This window comes from Drosophila miranda, chromosome XR (assembly GCF_003369915.1).
Source record: "Drosophila miranda strain MSH22 chromosome XR, D.miranda_PacBio2.1, whole genome shotgun sequence".
NCBI classification, from domain to species: domain Eukaryota; kingdom Metazoa; phylum Arthropoda; class Insecta; order Diptera; family Drosophilidae; genus Drosophila; species Drosophila miranda.
The window spans coordinates 9070451-9085290 of NC_046674.1; the positions used below are offsets into that span (position 1 = coordinate 9070451).

General features: G+C 46.3%; 2 protein-coding genes across 2 annotated transcripts; both read left to right on the forward strand.

Annotated features, from left to right (window-relative positions):
• Window positions 1-433: 433 nt before the first annotated feature.
• Window positions 434-1149, forward strand: LOC108150934 (glycine and tyrosine-rich protein). Its single transcript, XM_017279264.2, has 2 exons — window positions 434-759; window positions 845-1149. The coding sequence occupies exons 1-2, from the start codon at window positions 495-497 to the stop codon at window positions 910-912; spliced, it is 333 nt and encodes a 110-aa protein (XP_017134753.1). The 5' UTR covers window positions 434-494; the 3' UTR covers window positions 913-1149.
• A 6195-nt stretch (window positions 1150-7344) lies between these two features.
• Window positions 7345-12871, forward strand: LOC108153506 (extensin-3). The gene is made up of 4 exons (XM_017283558.2): window positions 7345-7477; window positions 7588-7664; window positions 10565-10621; window positions 10675-12871. The coding sequence occupies exons 2-4, from the start codon at window positions 7656-7658 to the stop codon at window positions 12601-12603; spliced, it is 1995 nt and encodes a 664-aa protein (XP_017139047.1). The 5' UTR covers window positions 7345-7477; window positions 7588-7655; the 3' UTR covers window positions 12604-12871.
• Window positions 12872-14840: the final 1969 nt, after the last annotated feature.

A 14840-nucleotide genomic window follows, 5' to 3' on the forward strand; every position in this document is an offset into this window, starting at 1 on the left:
TTGCGACATTGACCCCACTGAGCACAGGGTGGGAGGGGGGGCTGGCTGGCCGGCCAAGAGGGGGGCGGGGGAGAGTAAGAAAAACAAGCAAACATAAGTTGGCCCAAAGCATTGTAATTAGTAGTCGGTCATGCAAGAAATAGAAGCCGCCTCCCTCTGGGTGCTCCCCGCTTCATTGATACTCGGATGGCGCGGGCATACGCTGCGGCAGGTGGGGGTGGGTGGTGCATTGTTAGAAGCACACGCAGCTGGAGTCGCCCAAAATCGGTGGGGTAGGGACGGGGAGGGGGGGAACCGTTTTTGCGTTCAGACAATTGTTTTGTCGCTGCGCATTGATGGCAGCCGCCGCGTTGCAAGAATCGCGTTTTTTGGCCATTATAAAAGCCCGTTGTAAGCTCCCAGCGTCAGTCATTCAGTTGCTGTAAGCGCCCCAAGTGGCATTTCCACCAAATCCGACAAAGAAAACACCAGAGAAAACCCCACCACCCATCAAGATGTTCCAGCTGAGATCCGTTTGCCTGCTGCTTGCCTTTGCCCTCATTGCCCTGTTCCTGGGCGGCTCGGAGGCCCTGCCACGGCCCCAGGAGGAGCGCGAGCAGGGCGGAGACCTGGAGGCCGGAGCCGCTGCTGTCGAAGCGGAGGAGAAGGACCTGGAGGGAGCCTCCTCGTTCGGCTACGGCTACTACTCGTCGCCCTATCTGGGGGGATACTACGGCGGTGGCTACTGGCCCCACTACAGCGGTGGCTACTACGGACTAGGTGGGTACGGCGGTGGGTTGGGTAAGTGACTACAGGAAGAGAGCATCACGACTACACTCTTTACGCGTGTTCTCCCCATCCGCAGGCTATCCCTACTACGGCGGCTACTATGGACTGCATCATCATCATGGCCACTACGGACACTACTACTAACCGAGTGGAGGAGTTCTGTTCAAGCCTCAATAGAGATATAGCAGCACTGCATAGACACCATCCACCAGGCACTAGCTTCAATAGCCAGAGAGACAGAGAGAGAAAAAGAGATATAGAGATACATGTATAGAAAGAGATAGCACTAGCCTCAATAGCCACTCAGATGCGTTCTTGACCGCAAAGCCAACCCGATTAATTGCAAGGATAATTGCTTCAATTAAGCAACAAAATCACAAAAAAAATAACAAATAAAACACATACAAAATATTACGTAGATTTTTTTTTTTTTTTTTTGTTAAATGAGTGCATTTTATTTATTATAAGAAATCAGTTTTGTTACAAAAATAAAAGTTATACATTGTACGCAATGAATGCCTGCCACGTTTGTTCAAGCCAAACCGAGAACCCAATCCGACGACTACCGTTGATGGTTTACACTTTTTGGTTCGTTATTTCGTTATTTTATGCCCCATCGTTAACAAATGCCGGGAGTATCGCATTCGATCGCATAAAAGCCCAGAGAGTAATTTGCAATTCAAATTGTTACCATCCAAACATAAGTTTTATATCGTTCGGTTAATCTAATTAAGGTTTTATTTTCAGCATCCACATTAGCTGTACAAATTGCTAAGAATTTGGTTAAAGTCTGGCCATAAACGGCAGCGAATTACAACAGGCAAATGTCGGTGGTTTCAGTGACTTCTGTGGCTCCACGCTGCGTATGCGTAATTTATGAGGAATGGTCCGGGGGGGCTCCGAGCGGATCTCTCAGAAGACTTCCATTGTGTAAGCCAATTGTCTCAATTGTCTAAGACACACACCGAGAGACTTGCTGCCAGGCGTCGAAAACAATTTGTCTTGATCGGATTTTGACAGGCAACAATCGGATATTGGAAGTCAGCGTCAGCTGCTCATCGCCTCGGAAAGGTCACGGAAGTGATGGACAATGGACATCAAAGATTAACGGCTGTCGGAGGGGGCTAAGGTGCGACAATAATCGTTTGAATTCACAGACGATTTCTGCATAAATTTAAGTGTAAGGTTAAGCCAGTAGCCGAGAATTGACCTCTTCATCGATTGAGTTCTTCTCTCTTTGGCTTATAAATGTCAAAATCAAGAACGTTTTTGGCCCCATTCATTGCTAGCCATCGCTTTGTGCCCGCCGATCTTCTGCCGATGGCCAGAGATATGATATTTTTGTGTGGACAATAATGGCATTAAATTGGCTATTAAATTATCGTTTAGCATTTCATTGTGGGGCTCCGAAGCGTGACCGAGCTCAAAATATTGCCTCCAAGAGATTATTATTTATTCATCAATTTTTGTGATTTAGCCATCTCACTGGCCTGCCTCCTCTGTCTCCCCCCTCGGTGTGGGGTGAGTCACTTGAGGTCGAAAATTAATTAAATCGTTAGCCAAATAGACACGAAAACTTGTTTTAATTAGAGTTTTGGGCGACTTCTGTTTCGGTTTTTTTTTGGCAAATAAATTAAGCCCGAATGTGTCGTCGATTCCGGTCCCGTCCCGACATTCATTGCACTTTCTCACAGACGACCCATAAATTGCTGGATTTCTAGATCATTTCGCTTTCATCAGCAGCGGATGAATTAACCGAATGATTGATAAATCTTTCATTGTCTCTTTTTGAAGATTGGCTTTTAAATTCGTGAAAGAATTATTATAAACTTCACCTGAAATTCACTTTTCAATAGTATTTTTTTCTTCTTTGTTGTGGCTGCCGCCTGCCGCTGATTATGTTGAGATATTTATTGTACGAGTATTTTTTGGTTGGTTGTCTTTCATTCAATTTTGGAGGCAGTGGATACTCGAGTTCAAGTGCACGAAATGTCAGAAGCGCTGAACAGTGAGGCCAGTAAATATATATTTGGTTGAATTTCATGAATACGTATAAGCAGAGCAGAAATTGAATCCATGGGCCATCGTGCACTTGATAACATTTTCTTTAATTATACAAAACTGAAAACTGATCGAGTTATTTCGATTTATTTGTTCAGCCATGCGTGGGTCGCTTTATATCTCAATTAGATGCTAAGACGATCATCATTAGTGAGTGAGTGTGGCAATTGCATTCAAAACGCACTCAGCACTCCCTCAGATGCGGGGAATAATTTAAATCGTCGTAAATTATCAATCTATATGCCAGTGGCAATAACAGACACAGACAGAGACAGACAGGGCTTAAAGGTGTCGCAAGCTGCTGGCTTAAGCGCTGCTGAGAAGTTCCTGCTGCGACAGGTTCGTGTCTTAAGTCTTTCGTCTTTCGCTGGAATTATCATGTCAGTCACGTATGCGGTCGAGCAACAATCGAGGCTCACAGTCCCGGAATCTCTCTCTGCCGTAGGGTGGGGCTGGCTCCTTGCTTGCCACCAAGGACGCTGCGGCTTGGACGCACTTGAACCCCAATCCCCGATCCTGGCAGCTGACCCTCAAAATTGGCCATTGAACTGGCAGCAAAACTCGTTTTCAGTTATCTCTCTTCTCTCGCTTTTGTGGCAGCTGCTGCTGCTGGTTGCGGGTTGCTGGTTCTGCGGCTTTTGTGGTTGAGGCAAGCTTTGGTCTGATTGTAATGGTGAGGCATTTTGCATACCAAAGGCATTAAATCTTTTTGGCTTTGACCTTGCACAATCTGATCTTCATGTAGGTGAATAGAGCCCCGCCACAGGGAGCTGCTGCTCTTAGCTGTGCCTTAATGTGTGTGTGTGGCATGCTCGACTTGGCAGCCACGGAGAGCGGCAAGGGCAATCAATTGTGGGCACTCGGAGAACTCCACTCTGCTCCACTCCGCTCCAAATGCATCCGACCAGAAACGTGCCCAAATAAAAAAGAATACATATATGTATCTTGGTTTCTATTTAGAGTTTTTGGAGACTGCTCTGCTCGTTATTTAATTTCCAGCCATCTCGGAGAGTCAAGCTCTTTAATTAGCTGTTAACTTCCGCAACATTTGCGCCAAAAGAATGCCATGACGTTTCGGCTTGTACATCCACCTATCCATGTACGAGTACGTGTATCTATCCGAGCAAGGTATCCGTATCCGTATCTGTATCCATTGTGGGTGCGTTCGAAAAAGCTGAAAGTGATTTATGAACTCATGCTGCGAGAAGGAACTCCTATAAGATCCCACAAATATTTATGGCAATTGTTTCCATTTCGATTTCGATTTGCTATGCTAGTTTAGGCTTTAATTAAAGCGCTTAGCAGCCGCTCCGCTCCAGTACTGGGAACTAGGAAGCCGGACCGCACAATAGACCCCAAATCCAAGTCAGATAAATTTCCATTAGTTGCAGCCAGAAGTGCTGACAGGAAGTTCTCATCTCATCTCGGTTCTAGCCATGAATTATGGCCAGGTTTTCGTGTAGAGCAAGACCAAGCGAAGTGGAAACTCCGTTTTAGAAAGGCATAAATCCTGTGCCTGTGCCTGTGACTGTGCCTGTGCCCCTAAGGTCACGCATTCTCGATTCGATCGGTTGCAGAACCAGTTCTCGTTCACTTCCTCCTTTTGTAACAGGATCAGGGTCCAGACACAGTTGCCATGTGTTGGCCATTAAGCTGCTGATTCCTGTTCTCAGAGCAGCGATGCCGCAGCGACCTTGAGGCTCGAGTGCAAAAAATCTTTTCAGATGTTTCAGAGTCAGAGTCAGAGTCAGACTCGGACTCGGACGCGGACTCTGTGTGTAGGTTGTAATTAACTTGAACTTGTTATGGTCGCCGGTTTCACTGCTGCGATGTGCCGCCCCGTTGTTCGGCGAGCGGCCTGTCTTTATGACCGAAAAAAATGTGTGTTTAATGAAAATCAACCAACGCCCCGATCCATCTCTCCGTGCTCGATCTCCCTTCACAGCTAATCGCTCCGAAAGTTGTTATAAATTAGTCAGTTAAATTCATTACATCGTTGGGATCCCATTGTCACAAAACGCAATTAGATATTGATGAATGCTGCCTTTTGTGGGAGGGAGCTTTTCACTCACCGACAGAGAGAGAGTACTTTGATTTTATTGCAGAGTTTATGAACAGAAAATACAAATCCCAAGAGAGAAGTATTTATTTCTAAAAAAGATTTACATATATTTAAGGACTAGTGCTTTAAAAAATTATTATTTTAATTTACATATATGTATGTACTTATATATTTTTTACATAAATAAATTGTAATTTATTTCTTTTATTACAAATTTTAATATAAATATTTTCATTTTATTTTATAAATTTTGTTCTTTTATTTATTTTAATATATATTTAAAAAAATCTTACCAAGAGCCTGTGAAATATTATCAATATATTTTCTGGCCAAAATATATCTCTGACTTGGCGGCTGACTATCTCTGTCCCCCATTTAAGAGTATAACAAAGTTGCGGCATGTGTCAAATCTCGGTTGCTTTCATTTTTCATATTTAATTATTTATTTATTTGCGAATATTTTGTATCAGTTCGATTTACACAAGTGCTAAGGCGCTCGCTCTGAGGTTTAATGAACTGCTGTTGGCTGTTGGATTTTTGCTGTTTTCGGTGAAAACCATTGAGGGCTGAATCACCTGCTGATTTCTGTTGTTGCTGTGGCTGCTGCTGCTGCTGGTATTATGAGTGTTTACCTTGCGGTTGTCGTTGTCGTTGTCGTTGTCGCTGACGAATCATTTGTATGCCATGGGCGAGAAATGCATAAAAACTTCACCCGAACTATATTATTTATGGATCAAGTGGTGTGCGCATATATTCCAGCCAGGTTCTAGGCCTCAGCACATCCTAGTTGCACGATGCCATGCCATGCCCTGCCCATGCAAATCGGTGCGGACTAGCCCCCCAAACGCGAGGCACAACTTAAAATTGTGCAATCATAAGCTTAACGTTCTCAAGTGTTTTCCACCCCCCCACATTCGTGTGTGTTATTATTAGATTTCAGTGCTAAGCCCAGCTTAGACGAACAGAATTTCCAGTTCTCTATGAAACAGAACTCCAGCGGAAACTCGGATCATCTCTGATCTGTTGATCTGTTGATCTGCTGCCCAGCTTTTAATTATCGGCTGGCAATAACGATTTTTGTTCGAGTTGTTAATGGAATTTCATTATGATTGTTGCTGTGGCGGCAAACATAGTTTTTGAAAGTTGAAATACTTGACGCGAATCAAACAGCACACCAAATGGATGTACAACACCGCATCTTGTACGAGCAGTTTCTTCCGGTTTTTGTTCGATTTATGATTATTATTCATAATTGAATTTCTATTTGTTGACGAGCAGCGAACACCGACCCCGGACCCCAAACCCCAAACCCCAAACCCCAGACCCGACCCGCATCTTTTTTTGTTGAATTTGCCTTTGCCTTTGTTTCACGTTTGCTTGCAGGGTCTATTTTATAGAGTTCACTTTAATGGAAACTGTTAGTTGATCGATTGCCTAATTTGTCAGCCCAAAGGATAAGTTTGTGGAGTTCCAACATTAATTAGCCATTAAAAGCGGCACGAACAAGGTTTACCCCCTCCTCCTGCACTCTATAAAAAATCATGAAAGGGTGCAGTGCCAGTTGATTGATGAAACGCTTTTCACACTTTGTGGCCCAGCCTCAGCTGCGATTGTTCTTTTCCCCTGACACCCTGACACCCCAACCCCCCGCCACCCGCCACCCGCCACCAATCGAGCGGCAGCGGAAGGTCATTCGAGCCACCTAAATGAAATCGAAAACAAAATCGCTTCAAGCTTTGATTTGGGTGTTCTTTTTGCACTCTTCGTTCGATATTCGTTCGATATCAGGGTCGTCTCAAAAACTCACTTCAAACAGTAGCCAAAACTACAAAACAAATCAATGCTAAGGGTATCTTGCTTGAATCAAGGGGCATATATGTAGTTATATTAAATATATATAGTATTCCCTTTGTCCCAGCGGATTCACTAACTTTTTCCATCTCCATTACCCCAGAAAAACTCCACAGCACACCACTCTATATATGTATATATTCCAGCGTATGCTATGTAACTGCCTCAAGGTCATTTCCAGTGCTAATTTTGGCACATAATTATGGCAATTCGGAGCTGCTTCTGCAGATCATAAAACACAAAGTTTGCTCAGCTCTTGGGCCAAACGCCAACGCAGCAATTACGTTAGGAGGCGGAGTAGTTTTAATATCGATTAGCCGCCTAGGGCCCGGCTAAGTGCTAACAGACACGAAACAGATCCCGAACTCTAGTTCCATCTACAGGTGGTCTCTGCACACACAGCCCCCGGGCGGGCTGGGCTCTCGGCGCGCGCTCCGACTGCTGCTGCTGCTGCACTGCGCATGCGTAGACGTCGGACGTCGGACGTCGAGCCGAGCGTCGGCAGGCGTCTTGGTGTCGTTGTCGTCGGTCGACGGTCGTCTTCTGCGTCGGCGCAGGCGCAGAGGCTGCTCTTATAAATACTCTGTGCGTCGGCGCAGCTTTTGTTATTTGAACTTCAAATTTGCTCGAGTTCGCATCGTTGTCGTTCGAGTCGCTAGCGAAACGCGCGCGTTTTCTTAGCGTTTTCTGCAGCCTATACGCCCTATACGTGTTTGTGTGTGATTTTGCTTACAAGTGGGTAGCCGTTGGCCATAAACAGAGTGAACAGTCAGACACTTCTATATAGAACATTATACGCTGATGGAGCCGTTGTAAACGTTAAGAAATATATATATTTTTTTTAGGTGCTGACGCAAGTGCCTGAGCGATTTGTGGATCCGATCCGTTCGCGTTGTTGCATCACGAATCGAGAATGAAGACGGTGAGTGTTCAATCCACAAAAAGTGTACACCATATGCACGATATGAACAATCAAGACATAACCATAAAAGATGTCAAGATGCCAAGATGCCAGGGGGCTAGAATCCATCCCAGAAATATTCCACACTTTTTTTTTTTTTGAGGTGCAGTTGCAGTGGCAGTGGCTGTGGCTGTGGCAGCTGCTGGCCTGCCTGCCTGGCGGCACTGGCATCCCATGAGGGTTGTCTGTCAAACAAAATTGCCCAACTCTAGAGACGCGAATGGAGTTTTCTAAGAGCGACAGCGTAAAACAAACAACGCCAAAACAGCAAGTCAAGTGGAGGAGTCGTCGCATGGTAAATTTGCATAAATGGCGCTACAATTGAAGAAAATCGGTACAAGTACAAATACAAATAACAGAAAAACAGCAAAACAGAAAACAGCTGGCAGCCCTCCATCAGAGACTGAGACCTGCCGCAACGGCGAATGCATTGACTGCGACTCCAACTCCAGCTCGAACTCCGAATCCGATTCCGCTGGCTGACTCACTCGAGGGCGACTCCGACTCTGAATCGGACTCCAAAACTGTGACCGGAAACGCTCATAACTGTGCCCCAGCCCAGCCCCATCATCAGCCACCCTTTCGTGCTCTTCACGCATGCGCGTGTTCGTTCTGGACAAGAGATTTGGCAATCGGTGGGCCGCGAATGCGCAACCGCTTTAAGGCTAAGGCTGAACGTCGCGCATTAAGCGCTTGAATGAGTCAAAGCGCGCCCAGAACCACAGCCAGAGGCTGAGCCAGTGTTGGGCAACTCCAATTAACGCCAGCCGCACAAGGTCGTCCCGCACAGACCACATACTCGTAGTCATATCTGTGTATACTATGTCTTTTTTATGGGATTTCACACGCTTCAATTGTGACAATTAACGCCGTGCTCCACCCCGTTCCATGGAGGCATTTGTCGCCCCAAAAGTTTTCCGCCTTTTGGGGGCCTAATGCTTTGTGTGTGACTTGACAAGATTCGAGGGAGATTCTCTGGCGGCATGCTCCAATTGCGGGCCCAAACCCCACCCACTTTACACGCGGCACTTGCCACTTGAGATGACGCGGCAACATTTTGTAATGGTTGCTTTAATTACGGGTTTTATTGTTATGAAATTATCAATTAAGGTCAAGCAGGAAAACGGATATATAGATAAATCCATGTTTCATTTGGATTACCGAAAAAGATTCGGTGAGATTCCGCACTGCCTTTTGTAGATACGCCCCTGCCTTGGCTCCAAGAAAGAATTATTCATGTTATGCGACACCTGAGTCACATGCCATAAAAAAAACATCTCGCGCACAAAACTTAATTAGGTTCTGACTTTAATGGACATGCACAGACATCACACAGTTGTCAACTAATAGCAAAACAAACCCCAAATAGATATGTATGCGTATTAGATTCGGTTTTAGCAAGAACTAGTTTGATTCTGATTCTTGCCACTCGGGGGTTGGCCTGGCCGTCTGTTGCAAGTCTCAAGAAGATTGGCAAATCCGCTGGAAATTAAGGCCCGACAGCTGACAAGCGGCTTGAGTGAGTCGAGTTGAATGGAGTGCCTGTCGAGTGGCATTTTTCCATAACGATTTATCAAAAAACAACACGCAAAAAAAAAAAATCAAATCAAAATGTGTAAAAAAATATTGCGTGGGAGGCTAGAAACTATTTCCATTTTGATTGAGTTTGAGTTTGAGATGAGCTGTTGGCTCTCAGCTTTCAGCTCTCAGTTCTCGGCTCTCGGCTCTCGGCTTCTTTTTGATGAATTTTTTGTCTGGTGTCTGCTGCCATTGTTTCTATTCAATTAAAGTTTGGCTTTTATTTTAATGGGCACGGACTTTAACGACTTTGACTTGAAGCGCACTCGGCGAAAAACCTTAAATGCCGCTTAAGAATGCTGCTGCTATTTTGTGTGTAGTTTTTATTTCGCCCAGATTTATGTGTTTCAATTTGAGAAATGGAATTCCGGGTTCCAGTTCCAAAGATTGACGATTGCAAAGGTTCTCTCTGTATCTCTTGGCCGTGGCTCAATTAGTTCGCAGCGAATTGATAGTCGCACATTTACATAATTCCAAATGGATGTAGAAACTATTTCTAATTTTATTTTAGCATCTCTTGGGGTTTATCGAACCGGTCGCCGTGACTTTCCCATCAAGCTCCAGTATTTCATTCGGAGCCGGAGGCCATTAACACTTGCCTACTACTACGCGTATCTAGAACTTTTCTCGCAGCGGCTCGATCAAGTAACCAATGTCGTGTGGCAGATGCGTTGACCTTGACTCTGTGTGCGTGGTCGCAGTGGGCAGCGGTGGTCGGGGGGCAGGGGCAGCTAATAGTTGGCGTAGATCTCACCATGCGGGTTGGGTCTTGGCTCTGCCCATAATTAATAAACTAATCGCCATCGGGGTCGACAATTATCGTAGAAAAATGCGTTTAAACGCTTTCAGCTTGTTCAATCAATAAATAGTAAAGAGCCTTGCCTTCGTAGAGCGTGACCCAATTGGCAGCCGTCGCCGTAGTCGCAGTCGCAGTCGCAGTCACAGTCACAGTCACAGTCGCACCAAAGCCAAGCCAATTGATTCGCCAAAAACCGCACTGCTGGTGTCAAAAGAGCTGACGTTGGTGGCGTCTCACACAGCCAAATAGCAAATTGTCGAGGGCCTTAATTATATGCGGAAATTTTCGACGCTACCACCGACACCGAAACACTGAAACACTGAAACACCGAAACACCGCTAAATTGCCATAAACGGCCAAGAGGCCCACGTAAATGTCAGTCACACGGCTAAATATAAATGTCCAAGATTTGATTTAAGATCATTAAGGTTTTCGACAACCAATTGATTTGTGTGTCTCATCTCCATCTCCTTCATCTTTGCAGCAACACCGACTACTCTGCTTGGCTCTGATCGCCCTCAGTTCCTCTGCCCTGGCACAGGTGAGTAGATGGCGCCGCATCGAATCCACAAGATACTCAAGGTACATTCGCAGGAATACGGAGGATACGACTATCCAGTACCGAAGGTTTCCTTTTCGGACGGCTACTCCTATCCGAAGCCGGCCATACCGTTCCCACCGCCAGCGCCCACAGTGAGCAGCGGATACTCGTATCCAAAGCCATTGGTGCCATTCGTGCCGGAACAGCCCAAGTACAGGCCGCCGGTGCAGCAGATCATTCCACAGGAGCCGAAGCTGGTTCAGGGATACTCCTACCCGAAACCAGCGCTGCCATTCCCACCGCCGACGCAGCCCCAGCAGATCAGAGTGACCGCGCCGCCGGCGCCATCAGCAGGATACGCTTATCCCACGCCCTCGATTCCCTTCCCACCACCACCACCCAGGACTCCTCCCCCACAGCCGAAGCAGCAGGGCTACGACTATCCCAAACCCAGAATCCCATTCCCAGCTCCCACTCTCCCACCCCAGAAATACCTGCCTCCTGTGACGACTGCGAGCCCACCAGTGCCCAAGTACCTGCCCCCAGTGCAACCACAGCCCACGTATCTGCCACCACCTCAGCAGAAGCAGCAGGGATACGACTATCCCAAGCCAGCCATTCCGTTCCCACCTCCGACGAATCCACCACAGAAATTCTTGCCCCCCGTGACGCCTACGAAGCCGCCACAGCCGAAATACTTGCCACCAGTCATCAAACCAACACTCCCACCCCAGCCAAAGTACCTGCCGCCACCACCTCAACCCAAACAGGGCTATGAGTATCCCAAGCCAATCGTTCCATTCCCACCAGCAACGAATCCACCACCACAGCCCAAGCAGGGCTACGACTATCCCAAGCCAGCCATCCCATTCCCACCACCCACCAATCCCCCACAGAATTACCTTCCTCCCGTTGTCCCAACCAAACCACCGCAACCCAAGTACTTGCCTCCTGTAAAGCCCACTAGCCCACCACAGCCGAAATACCTGCCTCCTCCTCCCCAACCCAAACAGGGTTATGAGTATCCCAAGCCCGCCGTTCCATTCCCACCACCACAGAAATATTTACCACCAGCAACCACCCAGGCACCACAGCCCAAATACCTACCTCCCGTCCAAGCCACTTTGCCGCCACAGCCCAAGTATCTGCCACCTCCTCAACCCAAACAGGGTTATGAGTATCCCAAGCCCGCCATTCCATTCCCACCACCGACCAATCCACCACAGAAATATTTACCTCCTCCCGTAAGCACAACTGCACAGCCGGCGCCAAGGTACTTGCCCCCAACAAACCCACCGCAGCCCAAGTACCTGCCACCTGTGCAACCAACCAGCCCACCGCAGCCGAAGTACCTCCCACCACCGCAGCCCAAACAGGGCTATGAGTATCCCAAGCCAGCCATCCCATTCCCACCCCCCACTAATCCTCCTCAGAAGTACTTGCCTCCCGTTAGGGTAACCATCCCCCCACAACCCAAGTACCTGCCTCCTCCCGTAAAGGCAACCCTCCCACCACAGCCTAAATATCTGCCGCCCCCGCAACCAAAGCAGGGCTACGAGTACCCCAAACCCGCAATTCCCTTCCCACCACCAACGAATCCACCTCAGAAATACTTGCCACCCATCACCACCACCACACCTGCGCCACAACCACCCAAGTACCTGCCACCCCCGCAACCCAAACAGGGCTATGAGTATCCCAAGCCAATTGTTCCATTCCCACCAGCAACGAATCCACCACCACAGCCCAAACAGGGCTACGACTATCCCAAGCCAGCCATCCCATTCCCACCACCCACCAATCCCCCACAGAAATACCTTCCTCCCGTTGTGCCCACCAGCCCACCACAGCCCAAGTACCTCCCCCCACCACAGCCTAAGCAGGGATACGAGTATCCCACGCCAGTCATTCCATTCCCACCTCCCTCGCCCAAGACCGAGGGCTACTCATATCCGAAGCCAGCGATCGCCTTTGATTTCTGATCCCTCATCCGTCGCCCCTCCACCCCTGCACCGATCACTGATCAAATGACACGATTGCCTCTGTGTGCGCATAGTGATCCTTAGGAACGTACGAAATTGAATATTTGTAATTAACTGTAATAATTTAATTTAATACTTAATTTTAATGATATACCAGGGTCCTGCCTGCGAACTCTACGATCGAACTTAGTCATTAAAATATGTTTATTAATTTTTTTTTAAAGATTACGCAGCGCTGCCGAAATTAAACGACCTATGTGAATGTTAATCGTGTGTTTGTTAATCTATCAATTAGTTCAACTTTGGGCTTAGTCGATTTGGGATACTCTATTAAATATTGTTGGGGTTAAATCTTTACATTTTACCAGGAATGCCTTTCCCATCAGAAGAGATCCCATCTTAGTCTCTAAGAAGTAGAGGTTAAACGGGATGGACACACGGTCGGACGGACACGCATGTCGATATAGACTCGGCATTGAAACACATCAAGTGGCGTCACGCACCGGCATGGCTAGAGTTGAACAATAACAAGGAAACAATAAATAAAACTAACCTTTCCATCCATATTTCTCCACCCTTTTTTGCAATCTTTTTACCGCGCGCGAATTTCCCGTTTTTGTCGTTTTTTAAGCACCGAAGTCAGCTCCGCACACGCATGCACGTAAATCGATTTGGTAAGAGTAATTCCAATGGGAGGACATTAGGCGAGGTTACCCTCTCACGATATGCGCATACTATGTAAAAGAAGAGAGAGGGACATATGCCAAGACTTGAAATGTCGCACCTTATACTATTGACACACTTGCATGGAGAGCGCTCGCACATTCGTTCAGCTTCCTTCTCTTCTTCCTTGCACCCTCTACATCAATGAGAGAGAAAAAACTTCGCTTTTTTGCATATTTTTCACATTCGGACATCTACTACAACGCGAGATCACGTGACCAAACAAATGTCATGTGCACATTTTGCAAATGAAAAAAACAAAACACTTGTTGCACTTCACTTCCACATACACTTATACATATGTATGTATTTCCGTTGATTTTACTCAGCAATTTTGCAGCGGGGTTCGCCCCCACGCTTGTTTAATGACTTTCTCGTGCTCTTATTTAAATTTTGGGATATATTTGTTGTTTATTTAGTTCTACAAAGCTGCGCGACCTTTTTCCAGTTTGATTTTTCACTATTTTTCCGCTTTTCACGGATCTCAAACGCGGAGCTGACTTGGAAACGCGCGCTTAGGCCGGGTGAAAAAATGAAAGTGTGAGAGAGCTGAAGAGATGCGTAGGTGGATTAGTGCCCGCTCATTTTTTGTTGTCCTTCCGTATTCACGCAACTGCAAAAGCAGAGAGAAGATGAGAGCATATTGGAAGTTCGCATCGTTTCTGTTCTTCTCCTTCCCTCTCTCACCGCATGACAAAGCCAATGCATAACACTTTAACCCTCTCCCCCTCACACAGTCGGCCAACTGGCAAAATACAAAATACAGAGCGGCGAAGGAAAACTAAAGTGAAAGTAAAGTGTAAAAAGTGTAGCATTTAATTTACAATGTATAAACATACTATTTTATGCACAACCCCTTTTTTTTCCTTCGGTCGGAAATGTGCGTGTGTTTGTTTGTTCAAAAAATGCAAAACAAGCACCTAGTTGTGTCCCTTTCCCACTCCATCATGTAATTCACGCAGTGAGGAAGAGCAGTGAAGCAATAAGAAAAGAGCGAGCTCTTAGAATCGACGCTCTCTCTTACCAAGTGCTTCATTATGAGGTGGGGTGGGGCATTCAAAATATTGGTGATCTGACTCTCTCTCGTTGGTGTTTCCACACGAAACTTCAATCCTGTTGGCTCACCTTATATAAATATATACCGTGCTCTTATTGAAATTTCTATGGAATTTGTTTTGTCGTTCGTGTGTGTGTTTGCGCTTTCGTTTCGTAAATCGTTCGTTTGGAATAGTCGCGCTGTTTCGTAGTCTAACGGTCCACGTTCTTTTTCCGATGTAGAAGGGGGAATGGAGCAAAAAGCAAGTGAGAAACGAGAGTGTATCTTTACTATTTTTCTGTCCTCTTTGCATACTGTTTTTCCTTAAACTCAAGCGAATGCCGTTATGTACGTCTTGTGCCATTTTTTGGACGTCAAATGGAGAAATTTCAATGGCGAACTGAAATCTGTTTTTCCATCTTTACTTTTATCGGATAGGGTGGTTTTAAAGCGATTTTTTTAACAAAAAGATCCAAAA

Excerpts from the sequence above, each read along its gene's own strand:
- LOC108153506 (XM_017283558.2), top strand. Across the intron at positions 10,622-10,674 it reads GTTCCTCTGCCCTGGCACAG|GAATACGGAGGATACGACTA; the intron begins GTGAGTAGATGG and ends GTACATTCGCAG.
- LOC108150934 (XM_017279264.2), top strand. The coding sequence starts at position 495 with ATGTTCCAGCTGAGATCCGTTTGCCTGCTGCTTGCCTTTGCCCTCATT. Across the intron at positions 760-844 it reads CGGTGGCTACTACGGACTAG|GCTATCCCTACTACGGCGGC; the intron begins GTGGGTACGGCG and ends CCCCATCCGCAG.